Source organism: Macaca mulatta, chromosome 4, assembly GCF_049350105.2.
Source record: "Macaca mulatta isolate MMU2019108-1 chromosome 4, T2T-MMU8v2.0, whole genome shotgun sequence".
Lineage (NCBI taxonomy): Eukaryota > Metazoa > Chordata > Mammalia > Primates > Cercopithecidae > Macaca > Macaca mulatta.
Window position 1 is genome coordinate 66,811,494 of NC_133409.1, and position 12,456 is coordinate 66,823,949.

The 12,456-nt window shown below is 46.4% G+C and overlaps 1 protein-coding gene across 3 annotated transcripts in view; it reads left to right on the forward strand.

Annotated features, from left to right (window-relative positions):
• Positions 1-12,456, forward strand: part of SASH1 (SAM and SH3 domain containing 1) — a 366,232-nt gene that overhangs the window by 146,310 nt on the left and 207,466 nt on the right. The window contains exon 1 of one of the 3 annotated variants that reach the window (XM_028847193.2): positions 11,653-12,022. The exons of the other annotated variants lie outside the window; for them this stretch is intronic. Coding sequence (XP_028703026.2) covers positions 11,885-12,022 — 138 coding nt within the window. The 5' untranslated portion in view covers positions 11,653-11,884. Of the gene's footprint in view, positions 1-11,652; positions 12,023-12,456 lie in introns of those variants that run through there. 3 annotated transcript variants of the gene reach the window in all.

A 12,456-nucleotide genomic window follows, 5' to 3' on the forward strand; every position in this document is an offset into this window, starting at 1 on the left:
CAGGCAGAACTTGTTTTTTGGTTTATTTGTTTGTTTATTTGTTGTTTATTTGTTTGAGTCTCACTCTGTCACCCAGGCTGGAGTGCAATGGCGCGGTCTCGGCTCACTGCAACCTCCGCCTCCCGGGTTCAAGCGATTCTCCTGCCTCAGTCTTCCAAGTAGCTGGGATTACAGGTTCCTGCCACCACGCCCCACTAATTTTCAGTAGAGACAGGGTTTCACCATGTCGGCCAGGCTGGTCTCTAACTCCTGACCTCATGGTCCGCCCACCTCAGCCTCCCAAATTGCTAGGATTACAGGTGTCAGCCACCGCGCCTGGCCAGAACTTGGCCTTCACATAGCATCAACACAGATGAAAATCTAACTGGCTATTGCCTATCAGAGTAGAACAAAAAATTTCAGAGAAAATTTTGCTCGCTTTGTGGCAAAACTTGAATTGCAGTGGTACAATCAGGGCTCATTGCAGCCTTGACCTCTCAGGCTCAGGTGATCCTCCCACCTCAGCCTCCCCAGTAGCTAGGACTACAGGGACATACTATAGTGCCTGGTTAATTTTGTGTAGAGATGGGATCTCACTTTGTTGCTCAGGCTGATCTAGGACTCCCAGGCTCAAGTGATCCTCCTGCCTCAGCCTCCCAAAGTGCTGGGATTACAGATGTGCGCCCCCCTGCCCTACCCAGCCCAGAGAAAAGGATTTACATCCCCACAGCCTCACTTGGTTTATTTCCTTTCTTTCCCTGGCCTATTCTGTCTGCATTCTGTTTTAATTTCTTTTTAGTTTGCTCTTAGCTCTTCTCCCACTTCTTTCACCAAACACTCCTTGATGAAGGGCTTTTTAACGGGTAATGCTTTAGCATGGGCTTGGCTCACCTGTAAGGCATTTGTGGAAAAAAAAATGGTGTGAATTTGTGACAGGGAAAATGTTTTAACATACCAGTCTTTCCTTGAAGTCAGTTCCCCCAAGGCATTGTGGAATGCCCCACATAGGAATGCCAGAAAGGATTGCTGACTGTAGGCAAAAATTAAATGAGCTTATCTACTTTCATTGCTCAATTTCAGCAACAGTGAGTATGGTGAAAAATAAATTGGAATATTTATAATCTTTCAGATTTAATCTCTGCTATAAGCAGAAAATGTGTTGTTGTCGTCTGTAACAAATAACAAGTATTTAAATGAAAATGTGTTCCTAAAACATATGCTATTCTTAGGGAAAATGCATTTTAATTTCAATATTTAATTGTCTGCCCTTTAAAACCAAGTATCTCAAATTCAACAGAGCTTAAAAAAAAAAAAAAGATAAAACCAAATATCTCCAAATATCTGATTTCTTCATTAACTTGTCTCATGATAAGTTAGCTATTTTGCCAGCGAGTTTTTACAAATAATCTACAGGCCTGGTGCAGTGGCTCATGCATGTAATTCCAGCACTTTGGGAGGCTGAGACAGGCAGATCACCGAGGTCAGGAGTTCGAGACCAGCCAGACCAACATGGTAAAAACCCGTCTCTACTAAAAATGCAAAAAATTAGCTGGGCTTGGTGGCATGCATCTGTAATCCCAACTACTTAAGACACTGAGGCAGGAGAATCCCTTGAACCCAGGAGGTGAAGGTTGCAGTGAGCTGAGATCGTGCCACTGCACTCCAGGCTAGGCGACAGAGCGAGACTCCATCCAAAAACTACATGAATAAATAAAAATAAAAACAATCTGCTGGCATAGATTTTTAATACACTGTATTCTATTTTAAAATTTTACATTTCCTCAGCTCCTCTTCCTTACTCTGACGTACCTATAGTCTGCAGGGGCTTTCAAATTTGAGCACTAATCACTATCCTCCGGGGAACTTGTTAAAAAAACAGATTACTTGCTTTAGCCCAAGGAGTTCGAGACCAGCCCGGGCAACATAGGGAGACTCTGTGTCTACAAAATAATAATAATAATAATAAAATTAGCCAGGTATGGGGGTGCATGCCTGTAGTTCCAGCTACTTGGGAGGCTAAGGTGGGAGGATCCCTTGAGCCCAGGTGTTCAAGTCACTGCACTCCAGACTGGGTGACAGAGGGAGACCCTGTCTCAAACAAACAAAAAATCAAAAAACAAATTGGTGGTTCGACTCCCAGAGTGACTCAGTAGAAGTCTTGAGGTGGAGCCTGGAAATTTGCTTTTGTAACAAATTCCTTGGTGATGCTAATGATTGAGTTGTGGGTGTGTACTTTGAGAAGCACTGCTCTAGATAAAATATCTTTGTTTTTGTTGTTGTTGTTGTTGTTGAGATGGAGTGTCACTCTGTCGTCCAGGCTGGAGTGCAATGGTGCATCTCAGCTCCCTGCAACCTCTGTCTCCTGGGTTTAAGCAATTCTCCGGCCTCAGCCGCCTCAGTAGCTGGGATTACAGGCATGCGCCACCACACCTGGCTAATTTTGTATTTTAGTAGATATGGGGTTTCTCCATGTTGGTGAGGCTGGTCTCAAACTCCAGACCTCAGGTGATCCACCCGCCTTGGCCTCTCAAAGTGCTGGGATTACAGGCATAAGCCACTGCACCAAGCTAGATAAAATATCTTTTTTTTTTTTTTTTTTTGAGATGGAGTCTCACTCTGTCACCCAGGCTGGAGTGCAGTGGCGCAATCTTGGCTCACTGCAAGCTCTGCCTCTTGGGTTCAATTGATTCTCCTGCCTCAACCTCTCGAGTAGCTGGGACTACAGGCACCTCCCACCACGACCGGCTAATTTTTTGTATTTTTAGTAGAGACGGGGTTTCACCATGTTAGCCAGGATGGTCTTGATCTCCTGACCTCGTGATCTGCCCACCTCGGCCTCCCAAAGTTCTGGGATTACAGGCGTGAGCCACTGCGCCTGGTGATAAAATATCTTAAGAGATGATAGCAGTGTGGTCTCCAGTGGTGGTAATGGAGGTGAAGGGAAGTGGATGACTTTGGCCTAGTTTAAGAATTCAAGGCTGGGCACAGTGGCTCACGCCTGTAATCCCAGCACTTTGGGAGGCCGAGGCGGGCAGATCACCTGAGGTGAGGAGTTCGAGACCAGCCTGGCCAACATGGTGAAACCCCATCTCTGCTAAAAATACAGAAATTAGCCAGGTGTGGTGGCACGCACCTGTAATCCTAGCTACTCAGGAGGCTGAGGCAGGAAAATCACTTGAACCCAGGAAGCAGAGGTTGCAGTGAGCCAAGATCATGCCACTGCACTCCAGCCTGGGCAACAGAGCGAGACTCCATCTCAGAAAAAAAAAAAAAGAGAGAGGCTGGGCGCGGTGGCTCACGCCTGTAATCCCAGCGCTTTGGGAGGCCAAGGCGGGCGGATCACAAGGTCAGGAGATCGAGACCACGGTGAAACCCCGTCTCTACTAAAAATACAAAAAATTAGCCGGGCGCGGTTGTGGGCGCCTGTAGTCCCAGCTACTCGGGAGGCTGAGGCAGGAGAATGGCGTGAACCCGGGAGGCGGAGCTTGCAGTGAGCCGAGATCGCACCACTGCACTCCAGCCTGGGCGACAGAGCGAGACTCCGTCTCAAAAAAAAAAAAAAAAAAGATAGCCAGGCATGGTAACGGGCACCTGTAATTCCAGCTACTCGGGAGGCTGAGGTAGGGAGAATCACTTGAACCTGGGAGGCGGAGGTTGCAGTGAGCTGAGGTCATGCCACTGCACTCCAGCCTGGATGACAGAGTGAGACTCCATCTCAAAAAAAAAAGGAAAAAAAAAAAAGAATTTGAGGCTGGGCATGGTGGCTCACGCTTGTAATCCCAGCACTTTGGGAGGCTGAGGCAGGTGGATCACCTGAGGTCAGGAGTTTGAGACCAGCCTGGCGAACATGGTGAAACCCTGTCTGTACTAAAAATACAAAAATTAGCCAGGTGTGGTGGCATGTGCCTGTAATCCTAGCTACTCGGGAGGCTGTGGCAGGAGAATCATTTGAACCGGGGAAGCAGAGGGTGCAGTGAGCTGAGATTGCACCACTGCTCTCCAGCCTGGGCAACAGAGCAAGAAGCAAAACTCCGTCTCAGAAAAAAAAAAAAAAAAAAAATTAGCCGGGCATGATAGTGGTCGCCTGTAATTCCAGCTACTCGAGAAGCTGAGGCAGGGAGAATTGCTTGAACCCCAGAGGCGGAGGTTGCAGTGAGCCGAGATTGCACCATTGCACTCCTGACTGGGCAACAGAGTGAGATTCTGTCTCAAAAAAAAAAAAAGAATTCAAATCAGCAGGGCTTACCTGTGGTTTAGATCGCAGTGATGGTGAGGGAAGGGAAGGATGAAGTTGGTAGTTTGAATAAATGAATGGATATATCCGAAGACTGAAGCAAGAAAGGAGCAGGGAGGGAGAGTTGGATCATGGTGGGAAATCATAAATTCCATTTGAGGAATGTTAAAGTTTCACTGAAATACACCTAAACCTCAGCTCAATGCCTGGCAGAGAGTAGATATTCCATAAATGATGACAGCGATGGTTATTGCGGCTATTGCTACTTTTACTATGAAAACTGAAGCGTCCTAATCACCCCGCCCCACCCCAGCCGAGGTAAACTCCCAGCTCCATTCCTCAGCAATGGCATTCCAGAGCTGGAGCTGACTCTTTTGTATGATCACAGAGACCTAGGTATACACAAGGAAATTTCCAATGTATAGATGTAGCCTCACTGGATGAGTGGTGGGGGAAGGAAAAGCAAAAAGAGGGTAAAAAGAGAAAGCTTATAATGATGAATTATAATTCATCAAGGTGCCTGTGTCATCACAGATAACCTCACAACAACTGTATCAAATAGGTGGAATTTTCCCATTTCACAGATAAGATAAATAACTCGCCCAATGTCTTATAGAAACTTGAATAAAAATGGAAACCTAGCTTTGTCTTGACCTCATTACAGTTGTGCTTTCTATCATGAAACTGTATCTTTTTTTTTTTTTTGAGATGGAGTATCACTGTTGTCACCCAGGCTGGAGTGCAGTGGCAAGATCTTGGCTCACTGCGAGATCCCCTGTTTCAGAGATTCTCCTACCTCAGCCTCCCGAGTAGCTGGGATTACAGGTGCCCAACACCACGCCAATTAAATGTTTTTGTATTTTTAGTAGGAACAGGGTTTTACCATGTTGGCCAGGCTGGTCTTGAACTCCTAACCTCAGGTGATCTGCCCACCTCGGCCTCCTAAAGTTCTGGGATTACAGGCATGAGCCACTGTGCCCAGCCCTGAAACTATATCTTTACTGCTGTTAAAGAGGTAAATGCAGGCACGATAAACATTTTAAAAGAGTTTATTTGAGCAAACAACATTTCATGGACTTGACAGCTTTAACCAGAAGTGGTTCAGGAACTCCACCAAGAGAATCTATGGGGAGGCTTTTATAGGACAGACACAGAAGTAAAGCAAAGAAAACATTTGATTGGATACAATTATACAGTTGCCTTATTTGATCAATCTCCTGTGAAAGTTCATAGTTATAAAAGTTTGTTGGCTACTTCTGATTGGTTGAGCTTAAGTCCTGTTTTTCTTTAATACAGGCATTTCTTTTTTTTTTTTTGAGACGGAGTCTGGCTCTGTCACCCAGGCTGGAGTGTAGTGGCACGATCTCGGCTCACTGCAAGCTCCGCCTCCCGGGTTCACGCCATTCTCCTGGCTCAGCCTCCCCAGTAGCTGGGACTACAGGCGCCCGCCACCTCGCCTGGCTAGTTTTTTGTATTTTTTAGTAGAGACGGGGTTTCACCGTGTTAGCCAGGATGGTCTGGATCTCCTGACCTCGTGATCCGCCCGTCTCGGCCTCCCAAAGTGCTGGGATTACAGGCTTGAGCCACCGCGCCCGGCCTAATACAGGCATTTCTAAGAGTTAGCTTAAGTTAAGTTTTCCTTATGTGTGCAAATCAAGAAAGGTTGAGTTCACTTATAAGGTCTAAGTGGTTTTGTCTTCTCAGGATTACTCAGGCCTCATCTCTATTTTACCTTACTTTAACCATGCCCAGCAGTAAACTAGTTAGGTTTCTTAAATTGACATAATGACCTAAATAGGCTGAACCTATACTCTAAATACCCCAGAACTTGTAGACTAATGCTTTTTAACTTTTGTAATTCTGGCCCACAGTAAGAACAAGTTTTTGTTTTGTTTTGTTTTGTTTGGGACAGAGTCTTGCTCTGTTGCCAGGCTGCAGTACAATGGCGCAATCTTGGTTCACTGCAACCTCCGCCTCCCAGGCTCAAGTGATCCTCCTGCCTCAGCCTCCCGAGTAGCCAGGACCACAGGTGCCCACCACTACATCCAGCTATTTTTTTTTTTTTTTTTTGAGATAGAGTCTGTCTCTATCACCCAGGCTGGAGTGCAGTGGCACGATCTCAGCTCACTGCAAGCTCTGCCTCCTGGATTCAAGACAGTCTCCTGCCTCAGCCTCCCGAGTAGCTGGGACTCCAGGCACCTACCACCAAGCCTGGCTAATTTTTTTGTATTTTTAGTAAAGACAGGGTTTCACCGTGTTACCCAGGATGGTCTTGATCTCCTGACCTCATGATCTGCCCACCTCGACCTCCAAAAGTGCTGGGATTACAGGCGTGAGCCACCGTGCCTGGCCCCTAATTTTTGTATTTTTTAGAGACGAGGTTTCACCATGTTGGCCAGACTGGTCTTGAACTCCTGACCTCAGGTGATCCCCTTGCCTGGGCCTCCCAAAGTGCCAGAATTACAGGTGTGAGCCACTGTGCCTGGCCCTAAGAACAAGTTTTTACAAAGCAAGCCAGTGTAAACATTTATCTGTATATGTGTGTGTATATGTATATATGTGCTGTACATTTACCTGTGCAACAATATCATGGAGACTAATTTTCAATAAGTAACAGAGATTGCTACATTATCAATATTCTCAGTGAATGCATTGTGGTAATAGTTTTCACTCATTTGTGACAATAAATGTTTATTATGAGCCACAGAATTGATTCTGAAATCAACTTTTGGGTCTCTACTAGAAGTCTAGAAAAATCTTCTACATCACTTTCCTTGGAATTCACTCACCCACAGCAGGATGATTTCAATGAGCTGGATGAGATTCCTGACGGTAAGAGAAAAAGAGAAGTAGGATTCTGGTATACCCATCTTCAATGGAGTATCTACACTTCCATTCCTTGAAGAACTTTGTGGGAATCAAATGGAGTATGATACAGATGAAAGGACTTTTAAAATAATCAGTTTGGGTCTGGTGCAGTGGCTCACACCTGTAATCCCACCACTTTGGGAGGCTGAGGTGGGCGGATCACTTGAGGTCAGGAGTTCGAGACCAGCCTGGCCAACATGGTGAAATCCCGTCTCTACTAAAAATACAAAAATTAGCCTGGCGTGGTGGCATGCGCCTGTAATCCTAGCTACTGGGGAGACTGAGGCACGAGAATCACTTGAACTCGGGAGGCAGAGGTTGCAGTGAGCCAAGATCATGCCACTGTACTACAGCCTGGGCAACAGAGTGAGACTCCATCTCAAAAGAAAAAAAAAAAGATGTTAATATAAATCAGTTTGTTCTTACTTTAATTCTGCCCCACATAGCTGTGTTCACTTGGACTCATCATTCAAGTTCTCTGGAGCCCACTTCCTCATCTGTAAAATGAAGGATTTGACCTAGATCTTTTTCAAGGCCCTTTTCCATTTCCATGGGGTAGAATTCTAATATAAAACGTTCTTGGTAAATGATACCCTATATGACTCTGAAGTTGTGATGATGATGATGATGATGGCTATTTATTTATAAGGAAATGACAACTTTGTTAAAAAGCCCCTGAAGGGGCAGGAGCCTTGGCTCACGTCTGTAATCCCAGCACTTTGGGAGGCTGAGGCCAGCCTGGCCAACATGGTGAAATCCCATTTCTACTAAAAATCCAAAAATTACCCAGGCATGGTGGCAGGCACCTGTAGTCCCAGGTACTCGGGAGGCTGAGGCAGGAGAATTACTTGAACCTGGGAGGTGGAGATTGCAGTGAGCCAAGATCGGGCCACTGCACTCCAGCCTGGGCAATAGAGCCAGACTCTGTCTCAAAAAAAACAGAGATAAAAAGCCCTTGAAGGAACTTTTAGCAGAAAGGACTGACAAGTGACATTAACTAAAAGAGAAGAGAGTCAATCTTGGGAGTGGTAATCAGATCATGTTGAGTTAACACATGGAAATTGGTAAGTAAAAAGTAGCTGGGACTACAGGCCACCTGCTGCCATGCCCAGCTAATTTTTGTATTTTTAGTAGAGACGACCATGTTGGCCAGGATGGTCTCAAACTGCTGACCTCAGATGATCCTTCTGCCTTGACCTCCCAAAGTGCTGGAATTACAGGAATGAGCAACCACGCCCAGCCTCAAATTTCACATTCTATGTATAGGCATCAACATTTCTCCAAAAACATTATCTCATTTCCCTATCCATTAAGAAGCACCAGGAAAAACATGGTAAATATCTAAAATAGGTTGATTTCTATAAGTGCCAAAATGCTGGCTAAGGTTTAATTGTATCTATCTATCTATCTATCTATCTATCTATCTATCTATCTATCGATATATAATTATAAATATAGATACCTATATAGATATCTATATAGATATATTTTTTGAGATGGACTCTCGCTCTGTTGTTCTGGGTGAGTGCAGTGGCACGATCTCGGCTCACTGCAACCTCCACTTCCCAGGTTCAAGTGATTCTCCTGCCTCAGCCTCCCAAGTAGCTGGGACTACAGGTGTGTGCCACCATGCCTGGCTAAGTTTTGTATTTTTAGTAGAGACGAGGTTTTGTCATGTTGGCCAGGCTGGTCTTGAACTCCTGGCCTCAGTGATGTGCCTGCCTCAGTCTCCCAAAGTGCTGATATTACAGGTGTGAGTCACCATGCCCGGCCAGTTTAATTACACTGATGCGGGTATGTGTTGTCACTAAACTGTACATGTCTTTAGATGACCCTGAAACATACTATAACCTGTGAAGAAGCAGGTGGCAATTAGTGTGACCTTGCCTCATCTTGGATGGGGAAACTAACACCATGTCAAATGCTTTGCCCCAGGTCATCTGATGAGTCAAGAAGAAAATGATTCTGGATTGGTGCTGGAGAGTCAGGCTTCATCCTAATCCCCAGCCCCCACTGCCCGGCTTGCCTGGCTCCTTGCTGGTCATTTGCTGGAAAGTGTTTATGCAGAGAACAGGCTGCCTCTTGGAAGCAGCACAGTCCTCTGCATCTTCTTAAATTTAAGGCAGGAGAATTTCTTGAACCCGAGAGGCGGAGGTTGTAGTGAGCCGAGATCATGCCACTGCACTCCAGCCTGGGTGACAGGACGACAGAGCAAGACTCTGTCTCAAAAAAAAAAAAAAAAAAAAAAAAAAAAAAAAAAAAAAAAAGTATCACATGGTGAATAAATTGAAATATACCAATACGGTCAACTATAAAGGCTATTTATCTTTTCCTATCATTTACTTATATTTATTTCTTTATAGAAATGACAATTAAAAAAAAACTCATCAGCTTTAACTGAATTTATTTTTATTCAAAGTATCACAGAGCACGAGGGAGCCTTGAAAACCCATCTGGCCTAACTCCGGCATCAGCCTAGGAGAGCACAAGACTTTGGCTGTATTGACTCATATAGTTCAGTGCTCTTTCTACTTCAACAAAATGCCTCAATGCTATTAAGGAGAAATGTAATAATTCTTTTGGTTTCCTTTCACAAACATTATCATCAGGGACTCTGTGCAGTGGCTCATGCCTGTAATCCCAGCACTTGGGGAGACCAAGGAGGGAGGCTCCCTTGAGCCCAGGAGTTTGAGACCAGCTTGGGCAACAGCAAGAAATTCTGTCTCTACAAAAAAAAAAAAAAAAAAAAAAATTAGTCTGGTGGAGCAGTGTGCCTATGGTCCCTGCTACTCAGTGAACTATGATTGCACCACTGCATTGTAGCCTGGGTGACAGAGCAGGACCTTGTCTCTAAAAAAATTTTTTAAACACACATTTTTTTCTTTCTTTCTTTCTTTCTTTTTCTTTTTTTTTTTTTTTTTTTTTAGAGACAGAGAGTCTTCCTCTGCCACCCAGGCTGGAGTGCAGTGGCAGGATCTCACTGCAACCTTTGCCTCCTGGGTTCAAGCAATTCTCGTACCTCAGCCTCTTGAGTAGCTGGGATTACAGGCATGCTCCAGCACTCTTGCTATTTTGTTTGTTTGTTTGTTTCTGTTTTTTGTATTTTTAGTAGAGACGGGGTTTTGCTGTGTTGACCAGGCTGGTCTCAGATCCTGGCCTCAAGTGATTTGCCCACTTCAGCCTCCCAAAGTGCTGGGATTACAGGCGTGAGCCCCCACACCAGCCAAAAACACACAAAAATTATCAGGGCTTGTGTTTATATTTAGTTACTTTTGAAAATGTTTTTACATTTTGAACATTCCTGTAAGGACTATTCACCCATTGCATTGATTGGTGCTCGCAGCACTTAATGCTTGAGCAAGCGGAATTCAAGGACATGCTGTTACCCCCTTTCTTTTAGTGGACTCAGAAGGAAAACAAAACAAAACAAAACAAAAAACCCTCACAATCAACAAGACACAGGAGAGGCCTCAAAACAAGCAAGGACACTCTCGCTGGGGCACCTCACTTTTTTTTTTTTCTTTTAAACCACAAGGTCCTAACAGAGGAGCAAACTCCATGTGGTTTCTTAACTGTTTCAAAAGTGCTCAATCACCAAATCGAATGTGACGTGCATTGTCACCTTCCAGGAAAACTCTGAGTGGTTTTGAAAGGCAGAATCACAAAAGGGAAAATCACCTCTCCAGGGCTATTTCCCTTATAAAATAAATCCGTCCTGGAGCTTCTCCTTGGAAAAACACACACAGGGCCCCAAGTGTGTGTAGGCTGAGTGGCTGCACAGTCATTTGAATTTAGTTTCGAAAATAGCCCTTCCCTGTGTCCCTAATGTAAAGGAATAATTAAAACCCAAAGCCCATTTCCCCTAATTAGCCGAAAGCCCTAGCAATGCATGCCATTGTGGGCATTCGGGAGCCAAAATGCACCCACTCATAAAAAATGATCCAAACAATGGCTCGTGCCCAAGCTTTCACACTCGTTTTGCAGAGAATTCTTGGCTGGCAGAGGCAGGGTTGTAATTCCTTGGGTTGCTTGACTTCACGAGGGGCGAGGTGTGCATTGTGGCGACACGGACTACTTGTGAAGCCTTTGGGCGGCAGTCGCTTAAAGATTAACTTTCTCGGGTTTCCGTGACCAAAAGCGTTTCCGTGAATAGCGTGATTGGAAACTTGTGCGGGCCGGAGACCGCGGCGCGGCTGCTCTTTCAACAGGCGATTTGTTCTCCTGTCCGAGGCTCATTTCCATGCAAAGAGCCTGACATCAGAGCACCTTTTGTTGCTAAACGCTTTCTTTAGCCTCGAGGGGAGAGTCATGTGGAGCTGGAAGAGCTCATTTTGAAGAGAGGGGTCCCGGGGAGCTCCCTCCAAGATACCGAGGCGCCGCGGCCACCCCTGCAGGGTCCTGCCAAGACTTGCTAGAACGAACGAGTCGCGTGCCTTACTTAGTTGGTTCCCGTAACAGGAAGAAACGCCTTTGCAGTGGGTTTAATTGCTTCTGGGCCGAGCGAATTCCCCGCCGTACAACTCAGTGGTGCGGACTTTTCCTCCTGCTACCCTGTTGCTGCGCGGAGCGGGGTTGGAAAGTTTCTGGAGTTGTCAGTCGCGCAGCCCGTGGCCACCTAGAGCCGAGGTGTGGGCGCCTGCGAGGGGCCCCCGCGGGGTGGCCGGGGCCGCCGGGGCATGCAGCGCGGGGGCGCGGCTCGGTGACGCCGCGGGCGGGGACCCGGCATCCAGGCCGGCTGCGCGCGGGTGCTGGGCGAGGGCGCCGCGGGGACCTGGACGCACGGCCCGCGCGCGGGACACTGCCATGGAGGACGCGGGAGCGGCTGGCCCGGGGCCCGAGCCGGAGGCCGAGCCCGCGCCGGGGCCAGAACCGGAGCCCGAGCCTGGCGCTGGCACGTCCGAGGCGTTCTCCCAACTCTGGACCGATGTGATGGGCATCCTGGTGAGTTACCTGGGGAGGGGGCGGCGCAGGAAGCGCAGTTCGCAGCAGCCCCTCTGAAGACGGGGCTCCCTTCTCGCCCACCCACTGGGCAACCCACTCCGCAGAGGCGTCCTTCTCTGGCTGTAGTTCTTAGGGTGCTAAATACACACGGTATAGGGTTTCAAACCCTAATTAAAAAATAACCAGCCACAGGTCCCGTCAAAAGGTATTTTTTCAACAATCGGGTATGATATTCAGCAATTTAATCTGGGACACCTGCTCAGATGTTGGTGTGGAAAAGGCGAGAAAGAAGAAGCCTTCAAAGAGTAGTTGTAAATAAATATTTGGTTGATGCTGGATTAGGGAAAAGGCTGATGTTACTGATGTTTATCTCTTCACCATTTGTTGTGTGACCACAAGAGGGAAAACAAACATTTCCTTACTCAGAACTACCA